This window comes from Solanum pennellii, chromosome 3 (genome assembly GCF_001406875.1).
Source record: "Solanum pennellii chromosome 3, SPENNV200".
Lineage (NCBI taxonomy): Eukaryota > Viridiplantae > Streptophyta > Magnoliopsida > Solanales > Solanaceae > Solanum > Solanum pennellii.
This window is the reverse complement of record NC_028639.1, coordinates 16,744,218-16,763,118: the sequence shown is the minus strand read 5'-3', so window position 1 is coordinate 16,763,118 and position 18,901 is coordinate 16,744,218. Positions and strand designations below refer to the sequence as shown.

Sequence of the window (18,901 nt, the reverse complement as noted above, 5' to 3'; positions counted from 1 at the left end):
AAGTGTCGGGATATGGTCTAAATTCAGAGAGGTCTGATAACCGTAGACATTATTGTTCTGGCGAGTTTTCATATGTAATTACACTGATAATAGGGATATACTAGAAGACGGCGTTGCTGCCTACAAAGTTGTCGGGTGACACAATTATGAGTGTGTCAAAGGATGAGATTGATCTGGTCTGTGTCTTGCCTGTGCTGGAAAGAACATTATTATTGTTGGAAAATTGCAACTGGTGCCTTTTGCTCAAGATTGTGCAAGAATGGAATGGTAAGATCCAAGGGAACTTCTAACAATCCCAAACATACATTATCTTTTGGAATAGGTAGCTTAGTTCCAAACATTGTTTTTATAAGGAAAGTGTTGATTTTTGTCAATCATACCTTTTTAGAAAAGGTGTAGCAACTGTTAACCGGAGTACAAATGTTCATGGAGCTGATGTGGCGCCGCTAGCCAGCCTTGAAGCTGATGGAATTTTGCCGAGATGGGTGGGAGAAAAACCAATATTTTTAAGAAATAAAACATGTGTGCTCATGTTGGTTCTAATATCTATAAGAGGATAAGACAAGAAATTTGATTGGGGAAAACATAAACTAGAAGAAAGTCCAACAGTCAAACGAACATTTTAATTATTAGAATTAATTCAAGGGAGAAGAAATTGAACTCATACATGGAATCCATTTTAGGATGAACCTTGGAGTAGTACAATTGCGGTGACACAAGTGAATATCGCTTACACAAGGAGTACAATCCTTCATTCATCCATAAACTTCCTATAAAATGAACACCTAATGAACGATTTATACGCTACGTCAATTAGGTAATATGACTAAATGAAATAACCCTTGGCCCTAAAATTAGTTTAATTGCCTTGAGCCTTTTTTTTTTTGATGACAAGGAAACCTGCTGTCACTATCTTTGGGTGCGCACAGGGTTTACCCGTTCCTATGCATTAGCTCGCAAACCACACTGGAGAGGTAACCTGCACTAGGCAAGCCCGGGTTTGCGACAAGCTCGATCCAGAAGGCAAACCCCTTGCTTTTGCTTGCAAGGGGTTTCGAACTTGGGACCTCCAACATGGAAGTCCCAAGCCCAAACCGCCGGGCCTTGAGCCTTGTTGTCTTCTTTGTAAATAGCCATTTTAGCACTTTTGAATTTTATAGTCTTTTTCCATGCACCTCCACGAAATTTTAAGTTCTTGATGGATGAAAAGCTGGTTCCAAATCCATAATTGCCACTTTGGGTGTTGTCATATACATAACAGTTTCACAGCACATGGAAATGAAAAACTAGTTCATTTATAGTGCATATAACAATCAAAGAATAGTAGGCTTAGCAAAAGATAAGTGAATCCCATCTCTTTCTTGGATAAGGTAAAGGTTGAAGTTAGTCCTATTTCAATTTTTCATTGCCTCATGAGTGCACTAAGACCCACTTCATTGTTTCTTATACCAAGAAACTAACAAGTAATGCCACGGTACATTAGCATTCTTATTCTTACGTCATTTTGACAACTGTTGTATTTTACAATCTCATGGTACAAAAGGAATTTTATATGATTTAGCTTTTTGAAAGGCGATGTTAGTTAATATTGGTATTGAGGGTATTGGTTTAAGATATGTTGAAGTGGGTTAGTGGTGCATCTCATCCCATTTTTAGGCTTAACTCATTGTTGGCTTGTAAAATATTCATTATGTTTGAGTTAGACAAAAAATTGCATTAGGTTGTGTTGGAACCTTCTGTAAAAGCCCGTTTTGAGTCTGCACTTATCCTGTGTAACCCATCCATTTATCTCCTGTACTGCAAAATTCAATTAATTATGTATCCATTCTGAGAATTAGTACTGTTGTATTCTTCAGCATTGGGAATGCTAGCCACCATCAGAAACAAGTTACAAAACAAGTAGACTCTAGCTTTACAAAGCTCCTGGAAATTCTACTAACTATGTATCCATTCTATCACTTGCTACTTATCCATTCTATTGTTGCAGCTTCATAACGAATTGACATTTAAGAAAATTGCTCGTAATTATTTGTTATTCTCTCGTACCTTCTCATGTTGTCATTCTCTCATAATTTGGATGTCTCCAACAAATTTTTCTTGGGGTTGTTTGTAGGTTAAATCAAAACTTGAAATTCTTGGTTCTTATGCTGATGCTACTGAAGGACTAACAACGCATGGATGGATAACAAAGATTGAAAACCATGGTTGCTTTGTCCGGTTTTACAATGGAGTACAAGGATTTGCCCCTAGGTAGTCCCTTGCAAATTCACCCTTCAAACTATATGCCAATATCTACCAGTGTATCTATATTTGATATTTTATAATGTGTGGTAACACAATGCTTTTAGGTTTTTCTTTTTGCTTTTAATCTGATTATGTTTATATAAATGATAGTACATTAACTCTGTTCTATATCTGTTAATCATGATTTACCACTCTGAGACGGTTAAGTTTGTATTACCTATATGTTCCAACCAACTTTGTTCTCTTCTGAGTTATGAGTTTATTTTACCAAATCTGTTGGTGTGGACCAATATCTCTTCTGAGTTATGAGTTTATTTTACCAAATCTGTTGGTGTGGACCAATATAATGACAATTGAATAAATTGGTGTAGGTTAGCTATTAGGATTTTCTCCAGAATTGGAATCTGTTATTATAAGTATGACATTACATAATTTCTTTTATAAGGGGATATTGAATATATTGGTGTAGACTATAATATATTCCAGATTTGAACTCTGTTATTATTTTTATGAGATTACAGAGTTGCTTTTATCCCGAGATAACAGTCTTGTATCAGGACGAGTGTGCAATAGAAGCTCTCCATAAATGTTGGAAATTGCCTATTTGTCAGCGTTGCTTGCACATTGATAAGTTCTTCAAATATTGGTCCTTAGTATATCTTATTGCAGATGTTAACTTTCTAATTTAAAGGAAACTTTGATTTATTCTTCTTCTTTGTGTTCTGACAAAGTGAAGTAAGACTAGATATAAAATAAAATGAATTGGATGATCAAGTTTTTTTATGATCAGGGTAAAGGCTACATGTGATTTGGGATTTTTCAGTATATTTCACTCTATGTATTATATAAACACAAAAATTTCATGGTTATGGTACTTTCTCTACCCTACTTATATGTCTATTTATATTTGTGACGTCTTATTGGCACTGACGCATCCATTTGTGTATCCAGATCTGAACTTGGACTAGATCCGGGGTGTGAAATAAGTTCCATGTATCACGTTGAACAAGTAGTTAAATGTAGAGTTACCAGTTCTAATCCGACTTCACGCCGTATTAACCTCAGTTTCACAAGAACATCCTCAAGGTTTGTTTCTTTTTGTTCTTGGATGCTAGAGCAGTTGTTTTAACAGTGATGTTCCTATTGTAATTGGTACCATATGTAAATTTTGTGGATTATGGATAGAAAGATATCTTAAAATTATTATATTTGGCAGCTCTTTTGCTTTCTTTATGGTAGATCGGTAGAGTTGGTGTCTGTGAAATCATTGAAATCTTTAGACTGGAATGTTTACTGCAACTTTCAAGCATTTCTTCAAGAAGATCTGCTTTATTGCCATGTTGATCTGTAATATGTTCCCTTGCCCTTCACCCCTGTGGCTTGTTTATGTGATTGCGTGTCTGGATTGCAGTTTTTGATTAAATAATGATTCCTTCATTTATTTGAATGTTAATGCCAGAGTATTCAGCAATGAACTCGTTAAACCAGGAAATGTTGTTTCTGGAGTGGTTGAACGAGTGACTCCGGATGCAATCGTCCTAGATGTTACTTCTCAGGGTCATTTTAAGGGCACAATCTCACCTCAACATTTGGCTGATCACAGTGGTGAATATCATCCATTGAATCCTTTGTTTCTCTGCAATTGCTTTTACTGTTTTATGATTTCCCTGCATATTTTCTTATGTACTTTCTGTATCAATTAGGCAGTTAATATTGTTGTTTTTACCGCTTGCAGGCCATGCTGCGTTGATGAAGTCCGCCTTGAGGCCTGGTTATGAGTTTGATCAGCTTTTGGTTCTTGGTACTTTCTCATTCCTACATCCAGCTGTATTCAATTATATCTTTATTTAATATCTGCTCGTTTCCAACCATTCTTTTCCATAGCTCACTTTTCAGTTGTCCTGTAATTTTGTAGTATTTTATTTGTTGGATAGACATAACTAATAGTTTTACTGGGAAGAGGCCAAAGTGGTAGTATGCCAATACAATAATACCAAAAGATGGTGTCGTTAATCTAGATAAGGTGTCATTGAGAGCAGAACTTATCATTGGTCCAGTATGAAAACTGAAAAGTACAAGAGGGGAACAGAATTCTAGGTTTTCTTGTCGCATTCTGCAAAGTCAAGTACCGAATACTGATTTAATCATTATTGCTGTAGATGTTGGAGTTGGAGATGCCCATTATAATACGTTATATTAATGCTGCAGTCAACTGTATATCCTCTTGTTATTTATTCTTGTTATTATGCGATTCTTCTGTAATTTGACAGACTACTGTTGGTAGTCTATCCTTTGGCATTTCTATGTTGTGCTAGTTTTTGGGGCTGCATTGGAGAGTGTGTGTGTTTAAACACGGTACTTTGCACTGACTAGATATTTGTTTGGGTCTTTGATGTTTGTAGACGTTGAGGGAAGCAATTTAATACTCTCTGCAAAACATTCTCTTGTGACCTCAGCTCAGCAACTTCCGCTGGATGTCAATCAAGTCCATCTTAACTCTGTGCTGCATGTAAGAACATACTTATTAGTTTTTGAGTTTCTTTGATCCCTCCTTTATTGATAAGTTAGGCAACTGTATATAATCCAATGGCAAGGAACTGAGGCATAAGTTGTCTTGTTTTTCTCCCTTTCTTATGGGTGGTTATGGTTCTTACAAAACTATGATTGTTCATGACAATAGAGATCACAACAAATAAAGCTTTTCTTTTGAAATGCTAAAGCATTAGTAGTTGACATTGGTTTATTGACCATGATATTACTTTCTGGTGATTCCACTTCTCCGCTAACTACAACATATTTTTTTTTTCATCCAGGGGTATGTTTGTAATATAATTGAAAGTGGTATCTTCATTCGCTACCTTGGGCGCTTGACTGGGTTTTCTCCAAGAAACAGGGTATATACTTCTTGCAGTAAATTTATTACCTTCACGATTGTCTCTTTTATTTGGACACACTGCACAATATGATCAATAAAAGCTGCTGAGTTATCACCATTTTGTTTTTCATGAAGGCTACTGATGACAGAAGATCCAGTTTGTCTGAAGTTTACCAGATTGGCCAATCTGTTCGCACTAACATTATTGATGTAGGCCAACAGTTTGGTAAAGTGAAGCTTTAGTATGTTACGCTTTTGGGATTCCCAGTGAAATTTTGCTTTTTCCCTTCCCTCTCTCATCCAGGTCAGCAGTGAAACAAGTCGAATTACAGTTTCTTTGAAGCAGTCCATTTGCTGTTCAACAGATGTATCCTTTATTCAAGAATACTTTCTTGTGGAGGAGAAGGTAATTACTGACTGTGAATCCTATGTCGCAGAACAGCTCTGCTGATCTTTTGACTGGCAATGTTTTCCTGTCTGCTTGTCATACACAATATTTTTATTGTCTCTTGCATATTTTATATTACTTCATAGAATGTGCATCTAGAATTGGTTTTAAAAAAAAAACTATCAGAACATAGAACAAACATTTTGGAAATCTGTGAAAATTATTGTATAGACTTTGTGTAGGCAGATTTTCTGCCGTTATCAAGGGACGGACTTCCTATCTGATAGTGCATGTGAAACTTCCTAATTCGCTATAATTCCTTTTATATTGGGTTAAATGAAATTCACTTCAAATCTTTTGCCCATCGGCTGAGTTATGTTATATATTATTCAACTTTACCCTAAATTTAGTTCAGACTTTTTCCATTTGATTTATCTTCACCTACTTCTTGTTCTTGGTTGTGTTCATCTGGACTGGAAAGTAAAATGTCATATGTTCTTATGAATTGCCTGTTTTGACTACAAACTTTTGGAAGTACCATAAATCTCCATATTGTAGCCATTGACTTGAATGATCAAAGACTGTTACGGTCTCTGCTCATCTGTTTTATCATTTAATTAACCTTTTCAACTTTCAACTGTGTGAATACCTGCCTTGGGTCCACAATAGGTGGGCTTGTATGTTTGCATTGTCTCCTGCTTACAGAGGAGATGTGGGTAACCTGAAGCAAGATTCAAAATTATCCTGTGTGCGTAGGTCATGCATTGGAGTCTCTAGTGTCATCATTGTTCCATGTCAGTAAAAATGTTTTTCATTACTAGAGTATCCCATAAACACATTTAAACTCATAATAATAAGTAATCAATGCCCATTTGCAAGTTTCAAGCAATCAATGCTTAAAGAATCAGGTTATATTTTCTTTTGCTACTACAAATATGACATATGTTTACAGGATCTCTGTCCGCAATCAGATCTTGTTATATAAAAGGTGATGTAGGGAATACTCTTTTCTTTTAGAATCTAGATCAGTTTGAATGGATCTTTTTTATCTTTCTATGCTATCAGATTGCCAAGCTGCAGTCGGTGGACTCTGGAAGTTCTGACTTGAGATGGGTGGAACAATTTAATGTTGGTAGCACTGTGAAGGGAAAAGTTCATGAAATAAAGGAATTTGGTGTTGTAGTAAGCTTTCAGAAATATGACGACATTTTTGGTTTTATTTCCCACTATCAGTGTAAGTCCCTTTGAACATTAGATAACCAGTTATTATTTGTTGCCTTGAGAACTAATATTTAAGTAAATGATATTCTTTTTAGTAAGTGGACTCCCTGTGGAGACCGGCTCAAGTATTCGCACAGCAGTACTTGATGTTTCCAGGATAGAACGCCTGGTGGATCTGTCTTTGAAGCCAGCTTTTGTGAATAAATCAAAGAAAGAGACCACTAATGGTCAAGCCCAGAAGGTTTTTTTTTTGAATTTGCTATTTCATCATTATGCTGTACAATTCATTCTCTTGGCTTATTCGCTTCATTAAAGAGGTTTTTTGAAGAGAAAGTAGTACCTTCTTGCTTTCATACTCTACTTATTTTATGACCGAGAGATTCCCAAGGGCCAGTGTGCACAGTTAGAAATTTGATGGAAATGGCCTGTACCTCTATATACCAGGCTTTGGTTTGCGGCAGGGTTCCAACCTGTGATGGGCGGCTAACCCACACATCACAAACTCGGCTTTTTTCGTACTAATTCTTCCGAGGAAAACTATTATTTTTTCTATAAATATTGTATTTTATTTTCTTGTTTTATCTTGCATCTATATTGGTTGCACAATGCTACTTTTTTCTTTTTCATATATTTGATTCTTTTACCTTTTAAAACAGAAACGCAAAATGGAAACGCTAGGAGAATTGGAAGTAAATCAAACTGTAAATGCGGTTGTGGAGATTGTTAAAGAAAATTACTTGGCAAGTCTTTCAGTTTCTTTTTTTTTTGGCTGTATTCTGCCTAACTTCGATCCATATTGTTTGGCGTGCTTAACATTTTTACTTTACCAGGTTGTTTCACTGCCATCATACGATAACGCTCTTGGATATGCATCAAGAGCTGATTACAATACTCAAAATCTCCCTCCCAAATCATTTACCAATGGAGAAAGGTGATAAGATCTGATAATTTCTGGGTTATTGAAAAAATAAAACCTGATAATTCCTATTCTATTTGTCTTTATTTCATTTACATTTTCCTTTATGTTGTCTGGATTGAGAGGAAAATGATTGTCATTTCACTTATTGTGTTTTTTCACCATTTAGTGGATTTGCTTCTATTTGGAATTAATTGTACTGGAGTTGCAATGAAAATTGTAAAGAAATGGATCTTGGACCTAACTCAATGCCAAAACCTAGCTCAAGTGGTGAGGATTGCCCAAGCCATATAAAGAGACCACCTATTCTGTAAGAGCCAGATGTGGGACTCTTTAACACCTCCCTCAACACCACGAATGGACATCAGGAGCATGGAAATTTTTAACATGGGGCCCAACATCGGGAAACGAGAATTTGGATGGGTCCTGCTACAATATCATGTAAAGAAATGAATTTTGGGTCTATCTCAACCCGAAAGGGTGAGAATTACCTAAGCCATATAAAGAGATTGTCCATCCCATAAGAGAGATGTGGGACTCTTCAACAATTAGAAATTTCGACTGTAAAGAAAATGAGACAGATCTTAGATCATGGGGGTAAATGCTGTGACTTAAGCACCAAAGATGTGACCTAGTGGTCAATGAAGTGGGTTGAATATTATGAGGTCTCATGTTCAAATTCTAGCAGAGGCAAACACATTAGGTGATTTCTTGCTATCTATCCAAACTTTGGTGGATAGAGTTACTAGATGTTGATGTTGGTGGGAGGTAACAAATACCCCCTAGAATTAATCGAAAATGTTGCAAGCTGCAACGTTTCATCAGTGTGAGCTAGGACCTTACATGTATCACTAGATTTTGGGAGGAAATAAAGTGAATCAGAAATTTCAGAGTAAAACTTGCTTCGACATGGTTGCTATTTATGCTGTGACACACAAATGGCTGGATGAGGTAGCTATGAGATAGATGAGTTGATATGATCGAAAAGGAAAAATCTTATAGAAGAATCTAGTTGTATGGTTTCTCGTGAAATATGGAATAATCTATATATCTAGCAATGCCAATTTTTCCCTGTAATAAAATCCTTGAGAAGTGGGAACTTGGTTAGATGGAACTTAAGTCTTAAGCTAATGTGAACATTCAATGTGCTTTTACCATGGGTAGAAATGTAGGAGAAACAATCTATGTATGATGTGTGCGCTTATGCCAGTCAGAAGATATAGCTAACCGATACTTGAATGGAACACTATAGAAGAGAAGGCTACCACGGAATTTGAATCACTTTCGGAGTGGTCAGGAGTGTGCACATCTTTCTATCTAGTATGTAATATAAGGGGATTTCAACTTCTATGTCAAGGCTCAAGAAGTATTTAGTTATGGGACATACCAAAATATTAGAATCTTTTTTGGGGAACTAGTTGTGTAAGAGGGGAGGGGGGATTGTTGTCTACCGCTTCAAGTTTCTTAGAATTTCCTTCCCATATTGCTGTAGAAGAATGTACTCATTCCTACTTCATCGATGTACTCTCCAATTCCAGTTTCATGCTACTGTGCTTTCTATTGTATGGATAGCTAAAGTAGGTCATTTTTATTTGATGCTTGTTATTGTGATTTCTATTTTTCAATTCATTATTCGTTAATGTAGTGTCATTGCAACTGTTATGGCCCTTCCTTCTCCTTCAACAAGTGGGAGATTGCTGCTGCTGCTTAAGTCTATCAGTGAAACTATTGAAACGTCAAATTCCAAGAGGGCTAAAAGGAAATCTGGTTATAATGTTGGATCGCTGGTTCAGGCAGAGGTATGGGTATCTTTCTTTGCAATAGTTACTCTTCTGCACGAAGAATTCAGATCACAAATTAGCCGGGACTATATTTTATCTTTTCAATTAACTGCAGATTACTGAAATAAGGCCAATTGAACTGAGACTAAAATTTGGGTCCAGTTTCCATGGGAGGGTGCACATAACAGAGGTAAGCAATTACTTGATGACTTCTTCTCAAATGAATATGTAATGATACAATGAGTCCCTCTCCACCCTCGAGTTCATCCCATTCGCAATAGAAAAAGAAAGAAAGTATATCTGGTAATAGTAATCCTTGCCTTCTTTAAAGAAATAAGAGAAGTAGTAAAAAATAAATGTAACTTAATTTTTGTGTACCTTAACTTGTCTCTTTCAATTCTTGATGAATAGGCATCAGATGACAATTATGCTGAAGCTCCATTTAGTAACTTCAGATTTGGGCAGACTCTTACTGCAAGGATCATTTCAAAGCTCAATATGTCAGAAAGTGTTAAGAGAGGCTATCAGTGGGAGCTATCCATTAAACCATCCACACTTACAGGTGAAATGATAACATGACTAAGTAGGCATGATACCTATTTGGTTTTTGCCGACTAGTACCTCCTATGGATTCCCTTCACTTGAGTGGCTTCAATCTCGTCCATTCTGAACATATTTTCTGTTGTAAGATCAAATGAACCCCCCCCCCTCTCGGATGTTATCAAAGGCGCGCTTTAAGCGTGCTTAAGCCCTGAAGCGAGGCTCAAAACATGTTAAGTGCTTCGCCTCACTTCATATGCGCTTCAGTATCGTCATCAAGGTTCTAAGACAAACTTTTCCTTGACAATGAGCCTCTCATGAAGAATTGACACTAAACAATTGATATTTCACTTTTTAATTAAAAAAAATTCAAATTCATTGGTCATATGTTTGTCATTCATATATATAATTATTAGTCTTGGACTAAACATATATATTTATATATTTTTTTCCCTTTACACCTCTTTTATGACCTTAGAGCATTTTTGCGCTTTTCACCTTTAATAAGACTAGCTCTCCCTCCCCCCCACACGTGCACGCACACACACACACGTGCACATAAAGCCCCGTTGATTGGTCTGAGTTTACTTTTGGCTGTGAAACTCCTCTTGAGAGAGTGCAATAAACTGAAATTTGTATTTTGTTATCATAACTAGAAGGTTTGCTGCCTTAGTTTTTGTCTCTTTGCTAGCCTCACAAGCCTGACATGTAATAGGACAATATTTTACACAATCCTTGTGTCTTTGCATGCTTATTTTATGTTTACCAACACCAAAAAGTCTCATGATTCTGTCCTTTTCTATATACAGGATATGTTGGGGGTATTCTCTGAGGTCTATTTTTTCCCCAGACTTATAAATTTGTGGTTGGCATATATATTCATGATGCAAAACTGTTAAATTTTAATCAACAAATGTTCACTTTCTAAGCTTGAAAAATCTTGTCTTTTATGAGTTCCACTGGATATTGGTAGAATGGATGCAGAAAAGGTTAAACAAAATAAAGCTTATGCACTAGGGTGGTTATGATATTTAGATTTACATTTGTTAAATTGACACGATTCAATCATGTTCAAGTAATGCAAGTCTGCTTTTATTTTTGAAGGTATCCCTTTTGACTATGGTTGTTCTACTTTTGGATCCAGGATCTGATGAAATTGAACCCGATAAGAAAATCAGTTATTCAACTGGCCAGCTCGTTTCTGGCTTTGTGTACAAAGTTGACAAAGAATGGGCTTGGCTAACGATATCCCGAGATGTTAAGGCCCAGCTCTACATCTTAAATAGCTCAAGTGAACCTAGTGAGCTAGATGAATTTCAGGAAAGGTTCTCTGTCGGCAGGGCCTTCTCTGGTTATGTTTTACGTTGTAACAAGGAGAAGAAGTTAGTGCGCTTAATTTCACATCCACTGTTGGTTGATCCAGAAACTGCCTGTCAAGGAGATGGTCCCACAGATCATTCAAGTGAAAGTGTGGCATTTCATATTCGTGAAGGCAGTGTTTTGGGTGGCAGGATTTCCAAAATCCTTCCAGGTGTTGGTGGATTGCTTGTTCAGATTGATCCTCACCTATATGGTAAGGTTCATTTCACTGAACTGACAGATCCAGGGGTAGCCGATCCTCTGTCTGGATATCATGAGGGACAGTTCGTAAAGTGCAAAGTGCTGGAGATTGCTCAGTCAGGCAAGGGAACTGTTCATATTGATCTTTCGCTGCGGTCTATTTCACACAAAACCCAGAAGGAGAAACTCTCTGCACACAATGACACAGTGTAAGTTCCAAATCCCTTGCACTTGAATTTTCTAAGGAAACATCCTAAGACGTCTACAAGTTGTGACCTTGTCCTCTTGCATTATTTCTTCAAGGTCAACATACATGAACTTCATGAGACTGGATGCATTTATGATCTTCATCAGCAATAGATTTCATATCATGCTGCAAAAATAGAACATTCTACGGATGTTATATTTTTTTTAAAAAAATATGATGGTACGTCTAGCCGATAAAAGTACTTGTTGCCTGATTTAGGAGGTTTCTGGAGAGTTCTGTTCAATGAATTCTAAGGTCAATGTATGCTATGCGCTTGATCCGAGTGATAACTTCTGTTATCTTAAGTGCATTGGACCTTTTTATGTTTTCACTATCCTCCTCCTTGCAGACCCAAGGGAGTCAATTAGCTGACTAGGCAGGGCAATAGAGGTTCTGTTCAATGAATTCTAAGGCTGATGTGTGCTATGCACTTGATCCCAGTTATGACTTCTGTTATTCAAAGTGCATTGGACCTTCTTATGTATTCACGATCCTCCTCACTGCAGCCCCAAGGGACTTAATAGACGATTAGTCATTATGTCCCATTATAGTTGTCTCATAATATTTCAGGTAAATTGGTTATAGAATTGGCAAAGTTGTCGCATTACTTTGGAATTATACTCAGTACTAGATTACTAGAGGCGGACGGGCTATTCCCCTTGTTTGGCTTAGGAAATGAAAGAAGAGGGAATGTAAAGTGAAGCCCTTCCACATAAGTGTTTCCGTCCCTCTAAATCGAAATAAACAATTTAGATATCTTTCCAACAACACTAAATAATTGACTGAGAAGGTTGTTACTTGTACAAAAAGAAGTATTCAGTTACTCATTGTGGCTATCTGACAATTGTTTCAATGTGGATATATAAGGTGTTGGCACCCATATCATTTCTGTACTTTTTGTTTCTTGATTGATTTTTTTTTTCTGTTTTCTTTGTTAATTTTTATTCAGGAATTTTCCTGTATTGGTGGAGAAAATTGAGGACCTTCGTCCAAATATGATGGTGCAGGTACAGCTTATATGTTTCTTTTTCTCTTGCAAGCTGCATAGCAATGTTTATCCGCATCAGTTTACAATTGCAAAATGCATCATTACTTGAGCAAATAATAAGATTTTCTCTATGAAGCAATTTAACTATGAAAAGGAGCCATTATAAGTTGTTCACTAATTTTGCATTTGAAATAAACAAATTTTGAAGTCTTATAAATTTCGTAGATCATGAATTCTGATGCAATAATATTATCATTAGTAAACATTATTTTGGTAGTTCTACTTTGGTCCTCATTTTGATTAACCTTCAGATGGTTAAGTAGAAAAATAAAAATTCTTGGAGGCTACTCAAGCCTATAAAAGGGGATGCCTATTCCCTTGAAGAGGGCATCTCAAATATCTCATAAATTGGTCGTAAGATATTCATAAAGGGATCAAGATATCAAATACAGTCTTTCTCAGAGTTTGCCCCGTGATCAAATTATCTCAAGGAGGTTCAAATCAACCGACATTTAATAAATATGCTATTAGTGGTCCTCAAATGACGGAAAAAAAATCAGAAAAAATAATTATAATTTTGTATTACAAGAATAGTAGTACCTCCAATTCCGCTTAACTTCGAACTCACTCAATGAATGCAAAAATCACACTTGAGTTTTTAAGAAGAAATATAGGAAACTTCGAAATTTGTAGTTTAAAAATGAGAGAAACCCCTCTATATATAGGCAACAAATGGTAATATGAATATGGTATTGTGCCTTATCAGAAAAGTCATAAGCCTTTAGAAAAGTCACACGTCTTTGGAAAAGTCACAACTTTTGGGGAAGTCACAACACTTCAGAAAAGTCACAATCATGTGTCTTTTTTTAATATAATATAAATATAAAATATAGAAGATATATTAAATCGGATATTAGTTGTTGTATTAATCAGTATATAGACATATCATAGGGAATTCTAATGAAATCTTTCAGCATCCTTCATTCTTACATATGCATTAAAAACTCTTGTTTATTCGTCCTTTATCATTAAAAACATTCTAGATAGAAAGCAAAAAGAAAAAAACATGATATAGACTGATTGTATACTTAAACTCATTGGTAAAATCATTTTAGTAGTTTAGTCTTTCTATGTCACTGCATCTGCAATTATGATTGATTTCCTTCTTCTGCCAATCAAGTGTAATCATGGAGGTTCCTTTTCCATTTTTTACTTTAGGCTTATGTGAAAAATGTATCACCGAAAGGATGTTTCGTAATACTTTCGCGCAAAGTTGATGCGAAAGTTCTCCTGTCAAACTTGTCTGATGGCTATGTGGAAAATATAGAGAAAGGATTCCCTGTTGGTAAACTTGTCATTGGAAGGTAAGTTTTCTCACTATGAATAAATTGTTTAACTGTCTCAATCCTCATGTTCTCGTATACTAAGTTTCTGTACTACAGGGTGGTTTCCGTGGAGCCCTTGTCTAAGCGAGTTGAAATCACTCTAAGGACATCAAGTGCAGTTGGTGCTCCCAAGTCTGATAGAGATGCTCTAAGTAATTTGACTGTTGGTGATGTCATATCTGGTAGAGTCAAGCGAGTTGAACCATATGGATTGTTTATCACAGTTGATCACACAAACTTGGTATGTAAGAGTCACTTCAAGTAGTTTTGACTTGAAAATAAGTTATGACCTAAGGGACCACATTACTACTTTTGAAACATAGATCCAACTCACTTTATTATTAATAAATCAGTCTACATCTTTTTACGTTATTGTAATTTCATCAGCTGTAATGAATTTCTTGACTCTTTACTGATAGCTGCATCTTTTTTCTGCTTTGTATTTTCTTCAGCTATAAGAAATTTCCCTATTCTTGAAGAATGTTCTGATACTAATCATGAATGTATTTTTCTCATCAATTTGCAATATTGATAAGCTATAGTTCCTAGCAGAAAGCTGTGTTTTACATGTATGCTGATGATTCCAGCTTCATTTTCTAGGTTGGGTTGTGCCATGTATCAGAAATCTCTGACGATCATGTCGACAATATTGACTCTAGACACAAAGCTGGGGATAGAGTGACGGCAAAGATTTTGAAGGTAAATGCTTGTTCTGTATGACACTCCTATTTGGTAGTGTAGACAAATATTTTGAAATACATGAAAGTTTATCATGCCAGCAGGAAAAGGGAGATTGATGTAACGAAGTTTATTTATATGCTTTGTTTGCTCTTCGTTCTCCTCGTTTTGGACAAAATTAACAATGTTAGACCATGTTATATACGTGAATTCTAGAAGTCGATACTTGATTTTGCATGTCAAATTATTTTATTGCTCTTCCTCCTAAATCATTACAAGTGCTAATCTAGCTTTTTGAGAATTGCATGAGTGATGACTACGGGCTGTATAGCTTGCGTCATTTCTGCCATCAGGATCTGTTCCATTTCAAACACATTTTCTTCAACCTTTTCTCAGGTGGATAAGGAAAGACATCGAATTTCACTAGGGATGAAGAATTCATATATTAATGATGCTACAAGTGGTGAAACATATGCAAGGCCGAGTTCTGGTCATGCAGTGAATGGAGATGCTCTTTCCATTGGTATTCAATCAACTTCATCACGCGAGAGTAGCTCTCAAGGCCGGGAGGATCTTGATGATGAATCTGTTGATGGGAAGGACCTGTTCCTTGCTGAAGTTGAATCTCGTGCATCCATACTACCACTGGAGGTCCCACTTGATGATACAGAAAATTTGGATATGGGTGATGTAGTTAATCAAAACTCAGGTGGTGCTACTACCAATTTCGGTACTTCAGATGACAAGAACCAGAAACATGTAGCAAAAAAAGCTAAAAGATTGAGGTACCGTTTATTTTTCTTTCTTACCTGTTCTTCCGGTTTACTAATTCACAGAGCGCAATGTTGTCCATATCATAACTGTGTTCATGTGATGCAATCTTTTTAAGCAGGGAACAAGAAATTAGAGCTGCTGAGGAAAGATTACTGGAAAAAGATATTCCAAGGGATGAAGATGAGTTTGAGAAATTAGTTAGAAGTTCCCCAAATAGCAGCTTTGTCTGGATAAAATACATGGCATTTGTGCTGTCTTTGGCTGATGTTGAGAAGGCACGATCGATTGCAGAACGGTAATCTTTCGAAGTTATATATTCTACCGTGAATTCTATTTCTGGCAAATGAAGAGTTTAAACAAGCAAATATCTTTGGTAGTATAAGGATGTAGCTGGAATTTTATCCTTCGATAAACCTTTGGTCATATTGGTATTTAAGCTCTTGGATGTGAAGCTATTACTTTTAGTTGTTCTCAGCTCTTCTAAACTATGTATGCTCCTTGTGAAGTCTGCTTCTTGTGATTCAAACTTCTATTTGATAGAATAGTCAATATATTAACTGGACCGTAAACTCTCCAAAAAAAAGGAGTTCCTTCTGTTAGGGTTGCGCCCCTTTCACTGTCAATCTAATGATCACATTTTGGGAAAAACTATCTTGGGCAGGTGTGCCATTACATTTAAGTGCCTCAGAAGATATTTGTGATCTATATTTTTTTTTTAAGTATAACACTTTTGCTCCTAAGGATTCCTTACATGGAACAATTAAAATAATCACATGAGGTGCAAAGTCAAATGCACAACTCATACTTGGCCATGGAAGTGATGATTTTTTTGTGCAGTTGTGTTCTTAGGTACTATGAGTTGTATAATGTGATGGAAAATTATGTATAACCTGTTAATTGTTTATTGGTTCTTTTCTCTAGGGCTTTGAGGACAATAAACGTGCGAGAAGAGTTAGAAAAGCTGAATGTTTGGGTTGCCTACTTCAATTTAGAAAACGAGTATGGAAATCCCCCAGAGGTACAGCAAAACAATAATGTAGAGCTATTTTTATTTACGGTTTAAGTATTTGCTTCTGAATCCCACATTATTGATTACGATCCAGGAAGCTGTTGCAAAAGTATTCCAAAGAGCATTGCAGTATTGTGATCCCAAAAAAGTGCATTTGGCCTTGTTAGGAATGTATGAGAGGACTGAGCAACACAAACTCACAGATGAACTTCTTAACAAGATGGTTAAGAAGTTCAAGCATTCGTGCAAGGTACTGACACCTAAGAGTGGTTTTGGAAATACTTTGGCTGATTTCTATTTAGCTATTGCCAACTCTTGTTGTCCTTTGCTTTTAGGTTTGGCTTAGGCGGACTCAGTGGCTATTGAAACAAAAACAAGATGGAGTCCAGTCAGTGGTGAATCGTGCTTTGCTAAGTCTTCCTGTGCACAAACATATTAACTTTATCACACAGACAGCTATTCTAGAGTTCAAGTGTGGAGTTCCTGACAGGGGTCGCTCCTTGTTTGAGAAGATGCTTCGTGAATATCCGAAGAGAACTGATCTGTGGAGCGTATATCTTGATCAGGTACTGTATTAAACTGCACTCTATGTGTGTGCGAAGAAAATCTTTTTTATTGTACATGACTCAAAACTAAACCAAATGAACAGGAGATTCGTCTGGGAGATGCAGATGTGATCCGTGCCTTATTTGAGAGGGCAATTACTCTCAGCCTTCCACCCAAAAAGATGAAGGTGATTATTATATTTTCAAGACCCTGGAATAATTGCTAAGATGTTTCTTTCAATTGGTTTTCTTCTTGTTTTAAGATGGTGGTGCCCTATCCCTTTCTAATGGTTTGTGATGTCTGGAGTGCAGTTCCTCTTTAAGAAGTATCTTGAGTACGAAAAGATGCATGGTGATGATGAACGAATGGAGGCTGTGAAAAGGAAAGCAATGGAATATGTTGAGAGCAGTCTTACTTGAATTAAATTCAGCAGTCATGGAGCTACTCTTGACATGGTTCCAGAGTCCTCCATAGTGCTGGAGAACAGATCATTGCATGTTACTGTGTCCAATTCAGAGATTGCCTTGAGGTTGAAAATGTCTGCTGCTTGGACGTACAAAAGAGCACTACAACCACCGTCTCTTGTTGGACGACAGTTAAGTGATTGAAAAGAGCAGTTAGGAGATTGAAGTACAAGTTTTGAAACATGCTAGAGAGCAGAGAAGCATGTGGATTTCCGAAGTCACTTCAATTTTGTAACTTATATAAAAGAGTAATTTTTTGGAGAAACTGTGGTGTAAAGGGCATCTCATTTTGATGCAGAGAGACATGATATAGTGGAGGTGCTTGTGTGCATGAATACGAGTTTTAGTAAAATGATAATGAAGTCATTATTTACGCTATAAATTTTCTTGCGTCGGTAGGTCATCTCCATGCTATTTTACTGTTTCTATAAGTGAAGGCTGATAAGACTCTTTTGGTTAACAGCAAGAGAAGTGGGAGTTTTCTGTTTGTGTATATGATTATCTATGTTAGGTCTTGAAATGGCAATTAACTATTGAATGCCCTTTTGATTGATGTGTAAAAAAAGAAGTTTGTGGGAGTACATATCTAAAGGAGAAGCCTTATTTGTTATTTCCTGTGTTGATAAAAGCAAAACGTTCCTAATGTTTTGATAACTTTTAATCTGAACAAGCTAGATGTCTCATCTTCAAATTAGGACTTGAAACAGTTCTAATCATTCTCCATACACGACTGGAAAAAATGGAAAAGGTTAAAAAATGTACTTTAACCTATTAGAAATGATTTAAAAATATTTTTATTTAATCTATTAGGTCAACTATGTCTTAACGTATTAGAATTGGTTTATAAGGTATAAGTATATCATCTATTAAGTCAACTATGCCGTTGATGTATTATAGAGAGTTCAAAATAGTCATTCTTAAAAAAAAAATAAAATTGTTATTCTTCTACCTATTGAATAAAAAGAGGAACTTTCCATTATAACAAACATTAGACCTTAAATATGACTACATTTTCACTTTAGAAGGAACCTATGTAAACGGATGGGGTGTCACAGCAGCCAGTGACCTTGGTTACTAGTGTGTGTGTATATATATATATATATATATATATATATATACTAGTAAAATTACCCGAGCTTCGTGCAGGAATTTAATATTAGAGAATTTATAAAATAATATTCTAAATCTATCCGTTATTAAAACTAAGACACTATTATTTTACATACTAGATTACGTGGTAATAAACATTAATAATGTAAAGGAAAATGAAATTTATTACATTTTA

The 18,901-nt window shown here is 36.0% G+C and overlaps 1 protein-coding gene across 3 annotated transcripts in view; it reads left to right on the top strand.

The window, feature by feature from the left end:
• The window catches only part of LOC107014522 (rRNA biogenesis protein RRP5), a 41,328-nt gene extending 23,219 nt beyond the window's left edge, over positions 1 to 18,109 (top strand). For all 3 annotated transcript variants that reach the window (XM_015214451.2, XM_027915345.1, XM_027915346.1), the window contains 27 exons: positions 2,114 to 2,250; positions 3,196 to 3,330; positions 3,704 to 3,849; positions 3,980 to 4,045; positions 4,647 to 4,753; positions 5,058 to 5,138; positions 5,255 to 5,329; positions 5,424 to 5,525; positions 6,573 to 6,741; positions 6,824 to 6,969; positions 7,385 to 7,468; positions 7,559 to 7,659; positions 9,290 to 9,443; positions 9,541 to 9,615; positions 9,837 to 9,987; positions 11,110 to 11,734; positions 12,722 to 12,779; positions 13,979 to 14,124; positions 14,203 to 14,386; positions 14,746 to 14,844; positions 15,220 to 15,608; positions 15,716 to 15,892; positions 16,519 to 16,615; positions 16,701 to 16,856; positions 16,942 to 17,172; positions 17,256 to 17,339; positions 17,464 to 18,109. In XM_015214451.2, the coding sequence (XP_015069937.1) occupies positions 2,114 to 2,250; positions 3,196 to 3,330; positions 3,704 to 3,849; positions 3,980 to 4,045; positions 4,647 to 4,753; positions 5,058 to 5,138; positions 5,255 to 5,329; positions 5,424 to 5,525; positions 6,573 to 6,741; positions 6,824 to 6,969; positions 7,385 to 7,468; positions 7,559 to 7,659; positions 9,290 to 9,443; positions 9,541 to 9,615; positions 9,837 to 9,987; positions 11,110 to 11,734; positions 12,722 to 12,779; positions 13,979 to 14,124; positions 14,203 to 14,386; positions 14,746 to 14,844; positions 15,220 to 15,608; positions 15,716 to 15,892; positions 16,519 to 16,615; positions 16,701 to 16,856; positions 16,942 to 17,172; positions 17,256 to 17,339; positions 17,464 to 17,571 (4,083 nt within the window). In that variant the 3' untranslated portion in view covers positions 17,572 to 18,109. The remainder of the gene's footprint in view (positions 1 to 2,113; positions 2,251 to 3,195; positions 3,331 to 3,703; positions 3,850 to 3,979; positions 4,046 to 4,646; positions 4,754 to 5,057; positions 5,139 to 5,254; positions 5,330 to 5,423; positions 5,526 to 6,572; positions 6,742 to 6,823; positions 6,970 to 7,384; positions 7,469 to 7,558; positions 7,660 to 9,289; positions 9,444 to 9,540; positions 9,616 to 9,836; positions 9,988 to 11,109; positions 11,735 to 12,721; positions 12,780 to 13,978; positions 14,125 to 14,202; positions 14,387 to 14,745; positions 14,845 to 15,219; positions 15,609 to 15,715; positions 15,893 to 16,518; positions 16,616 to 16,700; positions 16,857 to 16,941; positions 17,173 to 17,255; positions 17,340 to 17,463) is intronic.
• The last annotated feature ends 792 nt before the right edge of the window (positions 18,110 to 18,901 follow it).